General features: G+C 40.8%; 1 protein-coding gene across 38 annotated transcripts in view; it reads left to right on the top strand.

Moving 5' to 3' along the window:
• The window catches only part of DOCK9 (dedicator of cytokinesis 9), a 279,307-nt gene that overhangs the window by 191,807 nt on the left and 69,469 nt on the right, over positions 1 to 18,031 (top strand). For all 38 annotated transcript variants that reach the window (XM_049099431.1, XM_049099439.1, XM_049099452.1 and 35 more), the window contains exons 19-30: positions 650 to 742; positions 1,783 to 1,906; positions 2,449 to 2,570; positions 3,661 to 3,747; positions 4,134 to 4,223; positions 5,882 to 5,997; positions 6,270 to 6,339; positions 7,164 to 7,289; positions 7,877 to 7,948; positions 16,624 to 16,770; positions 16,994 to 17,077; positions 17,759 to 17,870. In XM_049099431.1, the coding sequence (XP_048955388.1) occupies positions 650 to 742; positions 1,783 to 1,906; positions 2,449 to 2,570; positions 3,661 to 3,747; positions 4,134 to 4,223; positions 5,882 to 5,997; positions 6,270 to 6,339; positions 7,164 to 7,289; positions 7,877 to 7,948; positions 16,624 to 16,770; positions 16,994 to 17,077; positions 17,759 to 17,870 (1,243 nt within the window). The remainder of the gene's footprint in view (positions 1 to 649; positions 743 to 1,782; positions 1,907 to 2,448; positions 2,571 to 3,660; positions 3,748 to 4,133; positions 4,224 to 5,881; positions 5,998 to 6,269; positions 6,340 to 7,163; positions 7,290 to 7,876; positions 7,949 to 16,623; positions 16,771 to 16,993; positions 17,078 to 17,758; positions 17,871 to 18,031) is intronic.

The following is an 18,031-nucleotide window of genomic DNA, read 5'->3' as shown; positions in this document are numbered from 1 at the left end:
TGTACAGAATTTAAATAAATTCCTTCAGACAATCTAGAACCGGTGTTCAAACCCAGGTCATCTGATGCTATAGCCCAAGTTCTTTACTGTAACTCTGAAGATGACTTTCCAAGAAGAGAAGGAGACAAAGATGCAAAGAAGAATATAATAATAGCTTTTGCCCTCCAGAAATTCATGGCTTAGTGGAAAAGGAAGTCATGGAGAAAAAGCTCCTGGCACATAGAAATGTTTTTTTTGTCAAACCTGATAATTGGTATAAAAAATGCTGGGGGGACATATAGGAAGGAGTGAATCATTTCTTGATGGACACATGGGAGTTTCGTGCACATAGAACTGTCATTCAGACAGAGGAATTGCATGAGCACAGGCATGCAGGTATGATAGGTGACTATGGGTAAGGTGTAGTCTAGTTACAACCAGGACAGGTGTGTGTGCCTGGCAGGGGAAGTGATGCTGGGAAGTGGGCTGGAGGATGGGTTGGACCGTGAAGTAGGGGATCTGAGGGGCCTGGAGTCTCTTAGGTAGAAGAAATCTTTTGGAGGGGGTTATAAGTTTATGCTGTAGAAATGCCTCTTGACAACACATCTGAGTTTAATTTCTTATTCTGTTAATTAAATACTGGTGTCTTCCTTTGCTAACTCTTACTTAGTGCATTTATGGCAGACCTGGTGGGCCAGTGTTCACAAGAAGCGCCTTTGCTGCGGTTTTACACCATCACCAAAACCCAGAATTTTATGATGAGGTAAGCCAAGGGGTTTTCATGGGAAAACCCAGTTAACCAGTTTTAAAGGAAACTCTGAATTCTGTGCTTAATAAAGCAAAAAAAACAAAAGAAACTGCATGCTATACTAGAATTACAGTACTAGAACTAAATGTTGAAGTATTTATTTTACATCTTTTCTAATTACAAAAAGTAACATTTATTCCAAAAACTTGGAAAATGCTGATAATAGAAAAGAAAAAGTCAAAAATCTCTCCTCTGTTACTACTACGATTGATATTCTGACATATTTTCTTTCAAGTTCATACTTAAGTATAGTTACCTTTGTTGGACCTGAGAATCTTTCTTTCTCATTATTGGGTTTCTTTATATAGAATCATAGTGTAGTTCATTAAAACTACTATAAGAATCCTGCTTTTAAATGTCCTATCCTGGTTAATGTAATGGTTGATGTTATGTTTCTAGTTCTTTCTAGAGTTGACATACCAACTCTCTCGTTTCTAGTCAGTGAATGTTCTCAGTCTGTTCAGTAGCCAGAACAAATACCAGACTGGGTAGATTGTAAAGAGCAGACATTTACTGTTCACAGTTCTGGAAGCTAAAGTCCTAGGTCAGGATGCCAGCATGGCTGGGTGAGGGCCAACTCCCTCCTGGTCACAGACTCAATTGTATCCTTACATGGTGGGAAGGCTGGGGCAGGGGGGTGGCTCTCTTAGATATAAGAACATTAATCCCATTCATGGGGGCTCCATCCTTATGACCTGATCCACCCCCAAAGACCCCACCTCCAAATACTATCACATTGGAGGGGGTTAGGATTTCAACAAATGCATTTGAGTGTTGGGAGTAGGGACTTGCACATTCAGACCATGACAGTGGTGTATGGATCCATTTCTTTAGCACTGTCTATGTTCTCTGCTTTCTCTGACCACAAATGTTAATATCAGTTTGGAGACCAAATGTATGCTCATGCATGCACAGGGTTATGCATCGTGTAGCCACTTTCATCGAGATTTTGTTTTCAGATATTAAAAAGATTGTTATTTTGGTCTTCCTTGCAGATCAAAATAGAATTGCCCACCCAGCTGCATGGAAAGCACCACTTGCTGTTCACATTTTTCCATGTCAGCTGTGATAGTTCAAGTAAAGGAAGCACGAAGAAGAAGGATGTGGTTGAAACACAAGGTTTGGGATTTCGTCATTCCTTTGACTCTTTATGACTTACATCTTAGGTTCTTAAATTGTATTTTGATTCAGAATCCTCATCCTCTTTCAGAGTTTTTATTTTTAATTTTTTAAAAGATTTTATTTATTTGAGAGACAAAGGGGAGAGCATGAGTGGGAGGAGGGGCAGAAAGTGAGGGGCATGCAGACCACACACCCCCACTGCCACCCCGTGGAGCAGGGAGCCTGACGTGGGACTCAATCTCAGGACCCTGAGATCATGACTGAAGCCTAAAAGCAGATGCTTAGGAGCTACCCAGAAGCCCCTTTGCAGAGTTTTTAGATGAAATTTATGAAGGTAGCATGCTGGGGCTTGCATATGTAAATTTTTCTGAAAGATCATTTTGAAATTGTAATCCCAAAGAGGCCAAAGTAATGTTGTAGACAATGTTCTGCAAAGACTAGATTCAGGGCCTTAAAGATCAGGCAGTTTAGTAGCATTGACTTTCTTTGATACGTTTTCGAACACCAACAGTGAAGTGTTTTGTGCTTTGTTTCAACAGTTGGATATTCCTGGCTTCCTCTCCTGAAGGATGGAAGGGTGGTGACTAGTGAACAGCATGTTCCTGTCTCAGCCAATCTCCCATCTGGCTACCTTGGCTACCAGGAGCTCGGGATGGGCAGGGTATAGAACTTTAAGATTGATTTATCCCGGTAACTTCAGAAAACATGAAAAATCAGTTAGAGCAAGAATAACATAAAAAAAGCACACAGTATTTTTCCTGGTCCCAACATTTTGATTTTAGTTATTCATTTTCAAGTAAACATAGGCCAGTGAAAGGCAGTGCTATTAACGGCACACTTTAGAATTACAGTTTTAGAAGCCCTGACCTAGCAGTACCTCAGCAGGGGAATAGAGACGTGGAGATTGGAGAAACTGGATGAAGTAGAAGTTTTTCGCTGCAAACTAGCCCATGCTTAAGTAAGGATGTGTTCTTAGAGTCACGCAGACTATTAGGAATTGTCTTCCAGCCTAGAGTAAATCTAGTAACAAATCTTACCTACAGGGCAGCCCATTCTAAGACATTTTCTGATTCATTAAAGCCTGAATTTTCTTAGATTTTCCCAATTGGTTAGTTGGTTTTGCATTTTTTTTGACATCTTAAATTTTATAGACTTCAGTTTTATAACATGCTGAGATAAGGTTTCATTTCATTTTAAATGGCTTTTTATTGTTTCTGTGCATTTAAGTACTGCCAGTTCTGGGTCCATGTTATGGACAATCAAAATATTCCAAAACCAGGGGAAATCATATAACAGTTAAAATTGCTAGTCTGAACAAAGAAAAAGGACGTTTCAGAAATCAAAATAAGCACACACAGATGATTGGCTCTTTACCCTGTTAGGACTTCTTCTCCTGTCCTATTTGCTGGATGCAGTATCTTCTGCCATCACTTTAAGGATCCTGAGCTCCAGTTTGGTTAAATCGTTGATGAAAAAGTATTCTTTCCCTCTCAAACGGATAGTAGTTCTATAGCCACAACTAAACAGAAGATAATTTAGAAAATCCAGTAAGGAGAGTGCTGTACTTGGAGGAAGAAAGTAAGTGGAAATTAAGACTGGTTGCATCCCTACTGTGAGCCAGCTGTAACTACTAAGTCACTGATTCTGCTTGGGCCTGTGACACCTCATCAGTCCCCTCAGTGAACATGGTGTTTGAAGCCAAGGTGGCTAATATGTTGGGATTTCCACACCCCCCTTCCATACCTTTTCAGCATTATGGTCCAGAAATTAAATGGGTAGAAGGAAGCAAGCCACTGCTGAAGGTTTCAACTCATCTGGTTTCCACAGTGTATACTCAGGTATGTACTATCCTATTAGCATTAGCAGTGATTGCTCAGTGAATGAGTTTGCATGATTTTTTTGGCAAAGTGAAATCCTAATTGATATGTTATATGGATGTATTTGTACTCTAGAGGCCTTTCGTTGAAGAAAGTACATTATAAGGTGCTCATATGTTCAGATATAAGTGAACAGTATAAGTAACATTTCTCAACAATTTCTTCTTTGGTTGGAGGATCTTTGAAATCTTTTTTAAAATTTATTTTTATCTCCTTGATGTTTTCATCTTTATATGATCAGTTGCATAGTCTAAATAAAACATGCATGCTGCGAGAAGCAGATACTCCTATTTCTACAGCATTATGCTAATAGACTTTATTTCTTTCTCTTCTTTTTTTTCTCCCAGGATCAGCATTTACATAATTTTTTCCAGTACTGCCAGAAAACTGAATCTGGAGCCCAAGCCTTAGGGAGTGAACTTGTAAAATACCTTAAGGTATCAGATGACTTCTTTAGTGACCCCTTTCTAATGAGTTCAGAGTAGGCTGGGTTTTCTTTCTGGTGGTGAGTGTTGTTCTTACCACTTGGGAACCTTCGAAGAATGCTCTTACTAGATACTCTCACATTGATAGCTTATTTGTGGTTTTAGATGGTGGTAAAAAGTGGACTCAGAAATAGGACAAGTCCAGAACACTATATGTTAACTATACTGATCTTAAAATTAAAAACTTAATTTAAAAATAAAAAGAAGATAAAAGAAAGACAACTCCTGCCTTCATTCTCATCCCATGTATATTATACTGTTTTTAGGCCCAATCCAAAACACATTGTTCTCTGCATAGATCACTCACTCACAGGCCCTATCTGTGGAGTGCTCCCCAGCTGTAGAGCACAGTAATAGGCACATAAGCAGTGAAGAAGCCTAAGTCCCAACATTAATTAATTTTTAGTTCACTGTAGGAGATAACTTTGGAGAATACATGCTGCTGGGGAGTGAGAGGGCAGGGAATGAAAAAAACAAAAAGAATGCACATAACTGACCCCAGTGTTGTACAGGGGTTGGAGACTCCCAGTGTCATGGAATGGTAAGAGCAAGATGGGGTTTCTCTAGGGGAGCCTTATCCAGAATGCGGTTCAAGGAGAGTGTTTTTAAAAAGGAGAGTTAGCTAAAAGAGCATTCTAGGCATGGGGACAAAATATAAGAAACGTGAAAAATGAGGGCACCTGAGTGGCTCAGTCAGTTAAGTGACTAGCTCTTGATTTCAGCTGAGGTCATGATCTTGGAGTCCTGGGATTGAATCCTGCATCAACCTCTGCACTCAGCAGGGAGTCTGCTTGAGATTCTCTCCTTCTGCCCCTCACTCTGCATGCTCTCTCTCTGTTTCTCTCTCAAATAAATAAATCTTAAAAAAAAAAAATGTGAGAAATGGAATACAAGTTCGTTTGATTTCAGCAAGGAACATGGAGTGGGAGTTCTGAAATCACAGGTTGGCCAAGTGCCCTTTTAGGTACCTCACAGAGAGCCATGTGACTTTAAGAAGAGCCTTTGTATTAGTTTTCTATTGCTGCTATAACAAATTGCCACAAACTTGGTGACTTCAACAACACAGATTTATTTTCTTACACCTTTGTAGGTCCAAAATCCGACACAGGCTTCACTGAGCTCAAATCAAGATGTTGTTAACATGGCTGAGTTCCTTTCTGGAAACTCTGGGGGTGAATCTTACTTGACCTTTCTCTGCTTCTGAAGGTTTCCCTCATTCCTTTGCGTGTGCCCCCTTCCTCCACCACAAAGCCAACAATGTTGCATCTCTGACCATTCTTTCCTTAGGCACGTCTCCCCTGACTCTCCCCTTCTGCTTCCCTCTTCTGACTTTAACGACCCTTGTAATGACTTTGGGTCCACCTGGATTATCCAGAAGAGTCCTTCTATCTTAAGCCCAGCCAATTAGCAGCCTTAATTCCCTTTAGCCATGTAACATATTCACATGTTCTGGGGATTAGGATGTGAACATCTTTGTCCCTTATTCTGCCCGCCATGGCCTTCCACTGTTTTAGATAAACGTCTTCCATGCTTGTTTGAAACTGAGTGGAAATTGCTTGGGGTTGGTTTCCTTTTAAGAAGATGACACGAATGCCATTCTTTGTCTGTAGAGCCTGCATGCGATGGAAGGCCACGTGATGATCGCCTTCTTGCCCACCATCCTAAACCAACTATTCCGAGTCCTCACCAGAGCAACCCAGGAGGAAGTCGCTGTCAATGTGACACGGTAAGAGAAGTGGATCGACGGATACCTTCTTCCCTTTCAATCTGTCCACATTTGGAGCACGGTCATACATATCTGGGATGCTAGTATGTGTTGACCATTATATTTAAGAAATTTCTTTTGATCCCATGAGTAGGGACCCCATCTAATTCCTCGTTTCCTTGTTTCCTGTGGTGCCAATAGCATCATCATTGTTCTACAACTACTGTGTAATAATGAAATGTGTTCATTTTCACATTACTATTCATTGCTTTATTCATTCCTGTGGTGTGTAGGGTCATTATTCATGTGGTTGCCCAGTGCCATGAGGAAGGATTGGAGAGCCACTTGAGGTCATATGTTAAGGTATGTAAAATAAACTGTCCCCAATCATTTAAATCTGTGGCTCTCCAATTTTCCTTCTAAGGTCTCATTTTAAAAAAAAAATCTAGTTATTTTGGGGTGAAATTGAGTATCTCTACTTTCTCTTCTATACCTGTAGTCAGTACTTATACCTGAACGAGAAGAAGTTCAAAGAGGGGCAATTAATTTATTTACTTAGTCTTATTTTTCAACGCACGTTTCTCTTAATGGGTTTTGTGAATAATAATAACATGGAATTTTAAAGAATTTTAAGTCCCTTTTGCTAGGCCTTTGGTATAGTACTATTGTTTTCATTTTTCTTTTTACCAATTAAGATTTGTAGTAAAACTGCTTCTCCTGAGAGGAGGTTAGCTCTGGCCACCGTCAAATTAGATAACGATGTAGGACAGCAAGACATGTCATTAGGATGAATATCAACAGGTTCTTTGTTTATGTAATACTATTTGGTGAACAGAGTGGTGATCACCATTCTGAAAAGTTACATATGTTCCATTTAGTCTTAGACATCACTATAAATTATAGCTGTGGGATCGAGTCACCCAGTGTCGGGTGACACATTCTTTGAAGTTCCTGGGAGGTGGAGTTGTGGGCTGGAGGACCACTAATGGGTGGTTCCATGTTATAATGGGTTCCCTGAAGGTATCCTGGGCTCCCTCTTTATGTCACCCTTCCCTCCTGTTTCCACACCTTCCTCTCCCACCCTGCATTTGTACCTCAGTCCCTTACTGCCATCCCTTGGAGCCTCCTGCTTTTCAGCCCATCTTGGATAACTGAGACATTAAAGTATCTTTCCCTTTTCTTCAAAGTATGCTTACAAGGCTGAGCCGTACATTGCTTCTGAATACAAGACCGTGCATGAAGAACTGACAAAAGCCATGACCACAATTCTCAAGCCTTCTGCTGACTTTCTCACCAGCAACAAACTACTTAAGGTATTTCGGGGGGTGGGGGCTAGTGTGGCTCTGCAGTATTGAAATCGATGGAAGAAAATCCAAACACCATAACCTGATCAGTTTACCCTTCTTGTGCGCTTTCAGAGACCGTCCCCACCTCCTATAAAGGGGTAAAGAGTTAGTTCTTTGAGACCAACTTTGCTGCTTATACTTGTGCTTCTATCAAAATATTACTATATTTAACGTTTCACAGGCTCTTGAGTTTTAAGAAGTCATTATACTGAAATGAGTGGAGGATACCGAGTTGAAGATTAAAAAGGCAGCATCAGCAGGCGAGGCTCAGCCAAGAGGAAAGATCACAAATCTAATCCAGTGGTGCCTCTTGTTGGTTTGTGCCATGCTGAGCATATGCGTCCAGCTTCCTTGTGGGATACAATTTTTTGTTGGACATGCAAAAGCAAGAGAACAGCTGCCACACACCTCTGGTCTGTTAATAATTTACCAAGAGGTTTGGCCCTGTTTTGAGGTCACACCTGTTTTGTGTCTGTAACATTACCAACCTAAGAGAGTAGACATCTCACCTTCTAATTTGTTTTTCTCACTGGGATCTTTTTTTTTTCTTTCAGTATTCATGGTTTTTCTTTGACGTTTTGATAAAATCCATGGCTCAGCATTTGATAGAGAACTCCAAAGTTAAGGTATGTCGCTTTGTATCAGGGCTTTTGTGGTGGCTCTTAGGGGAAGGTCTTTTTGTCACGTTTTTAGCTAACATTCATGAATGCTTTCTGTGTGCCCGTTACAGTACAGTTCTAAGTGTTTTCCAAGTGAGAAAGCATTTTGTTCCAAGTAATGAAGCCATTGGGCTGTCATAAAGTACTACCCTTCATTTTATAGATGAAGAAACAGAGACTGGAGTGAGTCTCTTGGTAAGGCCACACCTCTAGCGACTGGAAGGGGCCAGGTTTTGAGACCAGTCTGGCTCCAAAGCCCATTTTCCTGAAGCACATGTTACTAAGTCCAAAGAAAACTCTCTCTTTTCCTTTGTATTGCTCAGAAGTCTTCAAGTCTTTTGAAATGAGAGTAGCAGTCTAAGCATTTATTTTAAATGTAGTTACCCAGTCTTGAACATTGTAGACCTTTCTCAGGGACTTAGATGAGAATAGATTGTCTGATGCCACTTCACATTCTCTGGAAGCAATGAATGGATTCTGAGATAACTCAGGCTCCTCTTTTCTCTCCTCCCTACTCCCAAGATGCCTGGGTATGTGTAACACTTTGGGCCCCCAGGCTAAAGGTATCCTGAGGTACCTATAGTCTCTACCTTTAGACCTCTCTGGACTAATGCCTGTCTATGTATGACTGGCCACTGCTGGCTGTCTGAGGCTCAGCGTAGATACATTTTGCTAAGATTCTAATGTGGTAAACACAGTGGTCATGTGAGAGTCCCTTTTGAGATGCGCATACTCTTGGAGTTGCAATTGTGACTATGAATTCTCTCTGCATTGCATTGTGCAGGGTCTTGAGTCTCCTGCAGAACAGGAGGCCCTCAGGAAGCAGGTCATGGTGCCCAGCAGTCTTTCACAAAGAATGAGGGGAGGAGAGGGGGGAACCCCAGGGAGGGAGGGTGAAGATCTAGGCCCCCTGGACCAGGGATCTGGACTCTCCAAAAAAGCCTTGGGAAAGGCTGCTGGATTTTGTCAGGCAGAAGGTTGGCAGCTCAGAACCAAAAGCCACACTTTCTCTAGTAGAGCGGACACTGGTGCCTGACCAGGTGGTTTCCTTCTTTTTTTTTTTCTTTTAATTCCAGTTTTAGTACACGGGGAGATGCCAGATGGCGGTGGGCCCTGCTTTCCACAGAGTAATGTACCATCTAAATCATGCCAGAATAGCCTGCCAAGTTAAAAACCTAGCAGATTGTCTACTTGGCAGTATGCAGCTAAGTGTGTGTGCATGCATGCACATACACACACACACGCATGCGTGCACACATGCAAGTTGTATGGATATAGGACTTTTCTGTTAAAAATGTCATATGCAGGATAAGCTATAGGCATGTCTTAGTTTGCTTGAGCTACCATAGTGAGTACCACAGCCTGGGTGGCTTTAACAAAAGAAATAGATTTCCACATGATTCTGGAGGCTAGAAGTCTGAGATCAAGGTATTTGTAGGGTTGGTTTCTGAGGCGTCTCTCCTTGGCTTGTAGATGGCTGCCTTCTCCCTGTGTCTGTGTATTGTCTTCCCTTGGTACGTGTCTGTGTCCAAATCTCCTCTTCTTATAAGGATACCAGTCCTGTTGGATTAAGGCCCACCTTAATGACTTTGTTTTAACTTAATTACCTCTTTAAAGACCCTGTCTCGAAATACAGTCCTATTCTGAGAGACTGTGGGTTAGAACTTCAACATACGAATTTCAAGGAGACAAAATTCAGTCTGTAACAAGGCCTCAGTGGATTTTTCATTATTTTCGGCTCTGAATAAATGTAATCACTTGAGAAAGACTGGTGGCTTGGGTATATTTAAAAATATAACTGCTTTATTTAGAAAGTATTCATGGAGATCCCTTACTTATATGCAGGCTCAAGGGTTACAAAGTTAAGTGTGGCGTGGTTTGTGCCTTCACAGAGTTTAGGTGGGAAAGTACACAACTAGATCATGGGAGCAATGGTCAAAGAGGTAATGAACACTTTTGAAACTCCCACAGAAGTACCAGTAACATCTCTTTCTGAGAACTGTGATACAAAATTAATAGAGTAATTTTTTTTTAATAGAGTAATTTTTAATTTTTATTTTTTTAAGACTTTCATTTATTCATGAGAGACACACACACAGAAAGAGAGAGAGAGAGAGAGAGAGAGGCGCAGAGACACAGGCAGAGGGAGAAGCAGGCTCCATGCAGGGAGCCTGATGTGGGACTTGATCCCGGGACTCCAGGATCACGCCCTGGGCCAAAGGCAGGTGCTAAACCACTGAACCACCCAGGGATCCCTTAATAGAGTAATTTAATTGCATGTGTTTTTTTTCTCAAGATGCCAAATTAAACCATAGAAATTTAGGGATGGTAGGGACCTGAAAGCTGCCTTCTGATCCAACTCCTCCCATATGCCACAGAGGTTGAGATGGAGTATAGACCCATGAGGTGCATGCCAAGGGTCACACAACTGAGCAGAGCCTAGAACTCATGCTAGAGTCAGAATTAGCTTCTCCCAGATATCCTGCCCTTTCTAGCCTTATTAAAAATATGTGTGAAGTTCCTAGATCAATAATGTGTGATTCAGGGAAGCAGTGGCATGGTGGCAAGTGACGCGGAAGTCCGAGGGTAGCCCTCTAAAAGTGAAATGTTAAGACTCTCCAAAGTGGGAAGTAAGTATTTTGAATCTCTTTTTATAGTAAATTATCTTATGGCTAAACCCTCTCCTTTTAGCTGTCAGTGTTTGTTTTTATGATGGATAAATTAATTCTCCAGCACCTCTGGGAAATAGTTTGTTTTTGGAACTCTTTATTTTTATTTTTTTTAAGGATTGTATTTATTTATTTGAGAGAGGATGAGTCAGAGACAGAAAGAGAGAAAACGAGCAGTGGGGAAAGACAGGGGGGGGGAAACAGACTCCCCACTGAGCAGGGAGACCGACATGGGACTCGATCCCAGGACCCCAGGATCATGACTTGAGCTGAAGTCAGGTGCTCAACCAACTGAGCGACCCAGGAGTCCTGTTTTTGAAACTCTTTAGAACAGAATGCTCAAATGCTACCATGTACAACCTTTTCTGTAAGTTAATTATATCTTGGTCCTAAAAGGATATTCAGAGAGTTTTTAGAAGTATTTTATTTAAAAAAATTGTTATCCATCGTAAAAACAAACACTGACAGCTAAAAGGAGAGGGCTTAGCCATAAGATAATTTACTATAAAAAGAGATTCAAAATACTTACTTCCCACTTTGGAGAGTCTTAACATTTCACTTTTAGAGGGCTACCCTCGGACTTCCGCGTCACTTGCCACCATGCCACTGCTTCCCTGAATCACACATTATTGATCTAGGAACTTCACACATATTTTTAAGGTTTTATTCATTTTGCCTCATATCTGAGGAATAATGAATTTTACATGTTTGGATTAGTTATTTTTATGTTTGTCTTTATTTGCATCTTAAGAATTACATATCCTAGTCTCTGATCCTGGTGTTCTGAATTGATTGAAGAAGTTCATATTCACCATTCCTGTGCCATTTGTGATTTCCAGAATCATTATCAAATTCCTGCAGAATTTTTATACTTTTAGACTGAGTATTATTAGTAAATCCAGTGTGTTTATAATCCTGACCTTGTTTTTTTTCCTCACTGTGAGTCTTTCTTAAAATGCCATAACCAGGCACACATCTGCCTAGTAGGGCACCTGGGCCACAGATTCACACGAGAGCCAGATAATGCTTTCACTGCAATGCCCATCCCAAGAATGTTTAGCATGGATCAGCATTTGGAAGCATAGTATGTTGAGCTGAGGCCTGCAGTGTCCACTCTCACTGGTAATGGGGTCATTCCATCTGGTGTATATTTCCATAGAAGGAGATGCTCCTGTGAAAGGTGCATGCTGGTGGGCTTGCTTCTAATGCTATACTCTTGCTGAAGATGGACACGGCCACATGTGTCCACCTTCCTATCCCAGCCAGTTGAACTACACTTTGTCGCATTTGCTTATAAAGGCTGTGAATCATAGCCTCCCTTTGAACTAGTATCTAAGATAAGCAATTTCCTAGGATGCCTGAGTGGCTCAGTGGTTGAGCATCTACCTTTGGCTCAGGGCATGATCCTGGGATCCCGGGATCAAGTCCCCATATCGGTCTCCCTAAAGGGAGCCTGCTTCTCCCTCTGCCTGTGTCTCTGCCTCTGTGTGTGTGTGTGTGTGTGTGTGTCTCATGAATAAGTAAATAAAGTCTTATAAATAATAAAATAAAATAAAATAATAAAATAAAATAAAATAATAAAATAAAATAAATAAAATAAAATAAAATAATAAAATAAAATAGACAATTTCTTTACTACCACAGTTGGACCTGCGGAGTTTGGATTGATTACATATGACTGTGCAGATTCAAGTGTTCCATGGGTGACATGTGCTTGGAATTTACAATAAGTAGTTTTCAGGAGGAAAATATAAAACAGACCTTGTCAAGGCCTACTAAGGAGTTCCCAATTCTGAACCCCACTCTGCCTCCAGGCTCAACACATTTTAGGTGTTTCTTTTCTATCACTTATATTTAGTAGCTGTAATTTCAGCAGACTTTTTTTGAATTTCCTCTCCTCCCACATTGAATCCAGCCAAATTGCTAGCATTCCACAGGTGTATTTCATGGAAGTTGGAAAATGTGGCATAGGATAGGATGAATATATAACCTTAGGTGTTTAGCTGTCAACCATTTCCTGCCTCAATTGAGCAAGGAAAGAGTGTTCAACTGAAAAGCAGGCAAAGAATGGTATGGTTCTTGTCCTAAATAGACTGCCTACACTTCTCCTAACTGTGTTTGTAACCAGTGTACACACATGATGGCAGAATGTGAATATCCATACCTCCATCCATGAGCACAGGTTTGGAGCAGTTGTTCACTATGCACAGAGCACAGAGGAGATATGCAAGTGGCATAGATGGTGTACCATCAGCCTTGAAGCTGATATAGTCCTGGGAGGAAGAAGACAGCCTGGCAGCTGGGCACAGTTAAAGAACAATGAAAGAGATGTATGTGTGAGCTCCAAAATGATAGATCAATGTGGAGGTTTGGGTGGAACTTGACCTGGAAGGATGCCACATTTAGGGAGAAAACAATGAGCATGAGGTGGGAGAAAGAGCTCATGCCCAGGGAAGGCCAGGAAAATGAAGTTTATTAGCTAATAGACTTATTTATTGTATCTCAGTGAGCCATAATATAGCTTGTAGGAAAGAGAGTTCTCTAACCCCTAAGGAGTGGAAGAACACAGTAAGAAAAAGAGAACTAAACATTTGAATGCTCCCTTGCACAAGAAGCAGTGATTTGGGTAGCAGCCGCTGTTGTGGCCCAGACAAGATGTGATGGATGTGGTGGAGCCTGTCGCTGGTGTCTACAGACTGGCTGTTAGCAGCGGGGCTCCTAGGGCCCTTCTCAGCACTGCTGAATGTTGAGATCTCTCATCAGGGAGATCCCACTCAGGCCAGGGGTCGGGTGGCAGGAGCCAAGCAGCCAGCAGGACGGCACAGAGGGGTGGGGCTCACAGCAGGGGTGGGGGGCATGGGGCACAGCAGGTCCGCTGAAGGGGGCTGATCTGGTGTGGATAGGCACTAGGCAGGCAGACCCTACATTTCAGCATTGGTCGGAGGAGCAGATGGTGGTGACCACTGGGGATGCCGCAACAGCCCCAGGAGGAGATCTCACTGCAGGACATGGTCAGGAGTAGGGGTTTTGTCTGGCTGACAAGTGTCTCATGTCTCAGTGTCCCCTCCTCTGAACTAGCGCTTCTATACTCACCACCTTGCACAGCAGCCTATTATCCTAGATCATTTTCTTCCATTTCACTGTATAGTAATCCCTATAACAACGTCTAATTACTTTGGTCTTTGTCACCTTGAGATGTGTCTTACCTCGCTGTCCTGTTGCCAAATTAGGACTCCAGATAATAGCTATTTGTCACGGCAGGGAGAGCTTCATTTCATCTTCAAAAGCACTGAGTTGACCCCTAATCACTGAGCAGCTTGGCTGGCTGGTTGGTGTGTTAATTATCCACCATTCTTCACCACATTTTCTTTCTTTTTAGTAAAAACTTTTTGTTATAGAAATTTTTAAGTAAACATGAAAGAGAAAAGTTTGATGAGTCTTATGTACTGAAGCTGTCACTCATCTTTAACAGTTACTGGCATGCTGCCATTGTGACTTTATATATCCACCTTCACACTGTTTTTAGAGTATTTTAAAAGCAATCACCAAATATTTTATCATTTCATCTGCAAAAACTTGAGTGTGTCATCTTTAATGGAGAAAGCCTTTGAAAGAGGTGTAAACACTACCATTATAACATTCAACAAAGTCAGCCACATTTCTTCCTTATCATCGGACACCCCATCTGTATTCAGTTTTCTCAGTGTCTCAAAATGCCATTTTACAGTTGGCTGGTCTGAATCAGGATCTAAACATAGTCTGCACATTGCATGTGGTTGGTAGATCTCTGAAGTTTCTTGGATTTTCAAACTGTTCCTTCTCCATTTGTTTGTTTTGTAATGCAGTGTATTTGTTGAAGTAGATGGGCCATTTGTCCTGCAGAATTTCCCACATTGTAACCTTGCAGTGTTATGTGGCATGGTCCTTTGTCCTCCATGGTTCCTGTAAGCTAGTAGTGATGTTGAGGCTCAATTTGACCTAGGTTTGATTTGCTTTTGGGCAAGGATACTTCATAACTGGTACAACCGCATCACATCGGGAGTCATACGGTTTTGATAATAGTGACTAATAGGTTAAGTGGTGCCCACCCCACCATCCATATAGAATTTCCCACCCACTTTTCATGATGTAAGTGGCTTCATGACTAAGCTCCATTATGAAGGCCTTAGGTATTTCTTAAGAGACCTTTTTTAAGGAGTAGCCAGCTTAGGTAGCAAGCAGTCATGCCTGGTGGTTCAAGGTGGCTGGCTTGGGGTCCAGGAAACTGGTCATCTATTAAAGATGACCCCTCAGGATATAGTTATTGCTTACATATATAGAACAAAATTCCTTTGGGATTTCTAATTTTACAGTTCTATTTTGAATGTAGGTAAACTTCAAATACTTATTATCTGATCCCTCCCTCACTGGATTCTTGAGTTTATAAATTTACAAAGATTGTCTTATTATTGGTTTGAGAATTGAGATTATCATAAAGCTGGCACTTCAAAATTCATAATAGGTTCTGGTGTTTAATGCATAAAATAATGCATGCTTTCATGTCAGAAATAATTAGATTTCAATTCTAGTTTTAGAAAATAGTATTTTTTTGATATTGGGATGCTGGTTTGGCTGTTGCAAAACAGACCAAATAAGGCAAAAGGTTCAAAAGGTTTCTCTTTTGGAAAATTATAAGCCAGTAGGAAGCACTGAGAGTGGGGGAGCTTGTCCCTTGGGGTCATTCAGGACTCAAGCTCCTTCCCAGTTATCCAGCCCTGGGTGTCACCCTCAGTCGTATGGTTGAAAAGCTGGCTCACCCACTACCCCATATTCCAGGCAGTGCTAAAGAAGACTTGCAAAACAAGCAACCCCTTTTATGGACATGGCTGGGAAAGGCATAATCTTCCTCTTATAGCCTATTGGCCAGAACTCAGTCACATGGCCCTTCTCTGGCCTCAAGTTAGGCTAGGAAATAGAGTCTCTACCTGGACAGCAGTGTGTACCTGTGAAACCCGGAGGTTTCACCACTAAAAGGGAGAAGGAAATGAAGGATACTTACATTCACTTAGTACTTATTCAATCTAAGTTTCAGTTTTCTCATTTGTAAAATGGGGATGAAAATACCCCCTCTCCCCACCCTGTTGAAGCTGTTAGAATCACATGCGTGAGTGGATAAATATCATGAGGCATCTAATTCAGACCCCTTCACATTTCATGTTCCCAGTAATTTTTCTCATTTATTGGGCACCTGGGTGAGTGATTGGAAGCAAAGTGTCAAAGAGCAGAAAGAACACAGTTCTTGGCCTCATGGTGGATCTGGGTTTGAATCTTTGTTACTTGTTAGTTGTGTGACTGAAGACACATTTATCTGACCTCTGCAACTGTCTGTGAAATGGGGGTTAAAACTCTTAAGAATTTTTTTAAAAAGCACATAAAAACATGTACTGGTGCAGCGCCCGATGTGTGGAAGATCTACAGTCCATGATAGCTAATTGCTGAGAGCTGTGTGTAATTTCATCAGGAAGCGTTCCTGATGGGAAAAAAGATTATGTAAAGTTAATTTGAAGAGGAGTATTTCTAAGCAGATTCAACTGATGACATACAGTCTCTAATCTGTTTCTTTTCCATTTGAATACCTGAAGCTTAAACCTGAGCCCCTGTTTTCTAAAGAGATTTTTGAGAGGTACAAGTGTTCAAGCCACCAAAAGTATCCAGATGAGAATCTGGGAGTAGAGGCATAACTCCACATTTTTACAAGTACCTCCAAGGGGATCTTTCTCAGGCTGAAATTCAGGGTCTTAGGTCTAATGCACACCAGTTATTTGAAGTATCAAAATACCTGTATTTTGAGAGAAGAAAGAATAATTTATCTCATTTTAGATAAATAAGATTAGAGCTCTGTATTTTTTTAAAAAATGAACTCAGGGATGAGATATTTTTCCCCCCAGAGGGCTGCAACTTTAAAAATAATACACATTTGTTCTAAATTCTTAGTTATTGCGAAACCAGAGATTTCCTGCATCCTATCATCACGCAGTGGAAACGGTTGTGAATATGCTGATGCCGCACATCACTCAGAAGTTTCGAGATAACCCAGAGGCGTCCAAAAACGCAAATCACAGTCTTGCTGTGTTCATCAAGGTAAGGACCTCAGGCCGCAGAGAGTGTCAGTCAAGTGGCAAAAATGTTCATTCCAGCAATGACTGCTGGAAGGTGCTCAGTCCATGCCAAGGGCACATTTTTATGCTAAAGGATAAACTTAATAACAGTAAATGCTGATTTCAACCCAACTTTCAAAAAAAAAAAAACAAAACAAAACCTGGGACCTAAATACTTACCTTTCTGGCTTGTTTCTTCTCTGCAGAGATGTTTTACCTTCATGGACAGGGGCTTTGTCTTTAAGCAGATCAACAACTACATCAGCTGTTTTGCTCCTGGAGACCCGAAGGTAGTGTGTATGTTACCCACTGTTCTGTCTCGTTGATGGACATCCAGAAACCCACCCTTTCCCTGGGCTCACATCACAGTTTTCTTTCTGTCCCAGAGGCACTCTTGTCCTCTTTTTTGGAGATACTAACTAGTACTAACTAGTAATTGCATTAGTGTCTAAGGTATTAGGGATGGAGTAATTCTGAGTTTAAAATAAACATACTTACTGATTTTCTCATAAATAACTGAAAAGACTTCTCAACTGCAAAATTAAAAGTATAAAAAAGGGTTGCAAATCATAGTTTATTTAACAAGGTAATAGAAGTAACCATGTAGTCTTTCTCTGGTAGAATTATCTATCTCCTCTCTAGCCTGTCTATTTTAAAGCTCTGCCTTACTCATTTTTTTATTGTATTAAGTCTTTTTCTATAAGTCGTCTGAAATCCTTTTTGAAGCAGGAGGAGCATAAATAATAAATGTCCTAAGTCAATGGAGGACATTGTCTAATGAAATTAATGTGTTCTCAGTTTTCAAACAAATGCCTACTGCCATTCTAAAATCTATAACATAGCCCAGACCATGCAGTTTTAAGAGAGTCAAGAAGCTAACAACTGAGTATATGATTTCTAATGGGTTTTTAGCATACTGTATAAAGTATTCAGTGAGGCATTTAACACTCACTAACCATTGTTTCCTGCAGACCCTCTTTGAATACAAGTTTGAATTTCTCCGTGTGGTGTGCAATCATGAACATTATATACCTTTGAATTTACCGATGCCATTTGGAAAAGGCAGGATTCAGAGATACCAAGGTAATCTATCTTTACATACAGTAATCTGAGTCTCTTCACAAAAAGCCATTCATTTTATTTTATTTATTTATTTTAATTTATTATTATTTTTTAAAGATTTTATTTATTCATGAGAGACACAGAGAGAGAGAGAGGCAGAGACACAGGCAGAGGGAGAAGCA

The sequence above is a fragment of the Canis lupus genome, chromosome 22 (assembly GCF_003254725.2).
Source record: "Canis lupus dingo isolate Sandy chromosome 22, ASM325472v2, whole genome shotgun sequence".
NCBI classification, from domain to species: Eukaryota; Metazoa; Chordata; class Mammalia; order Carnivora; family Canidae; genus Canis; species Canis lupus.
The sequence above is the reverse complement of the archived record's forward strand: the minus strand, read 5'-3'. Positions and strand labels throughout refer to the sequence as shown.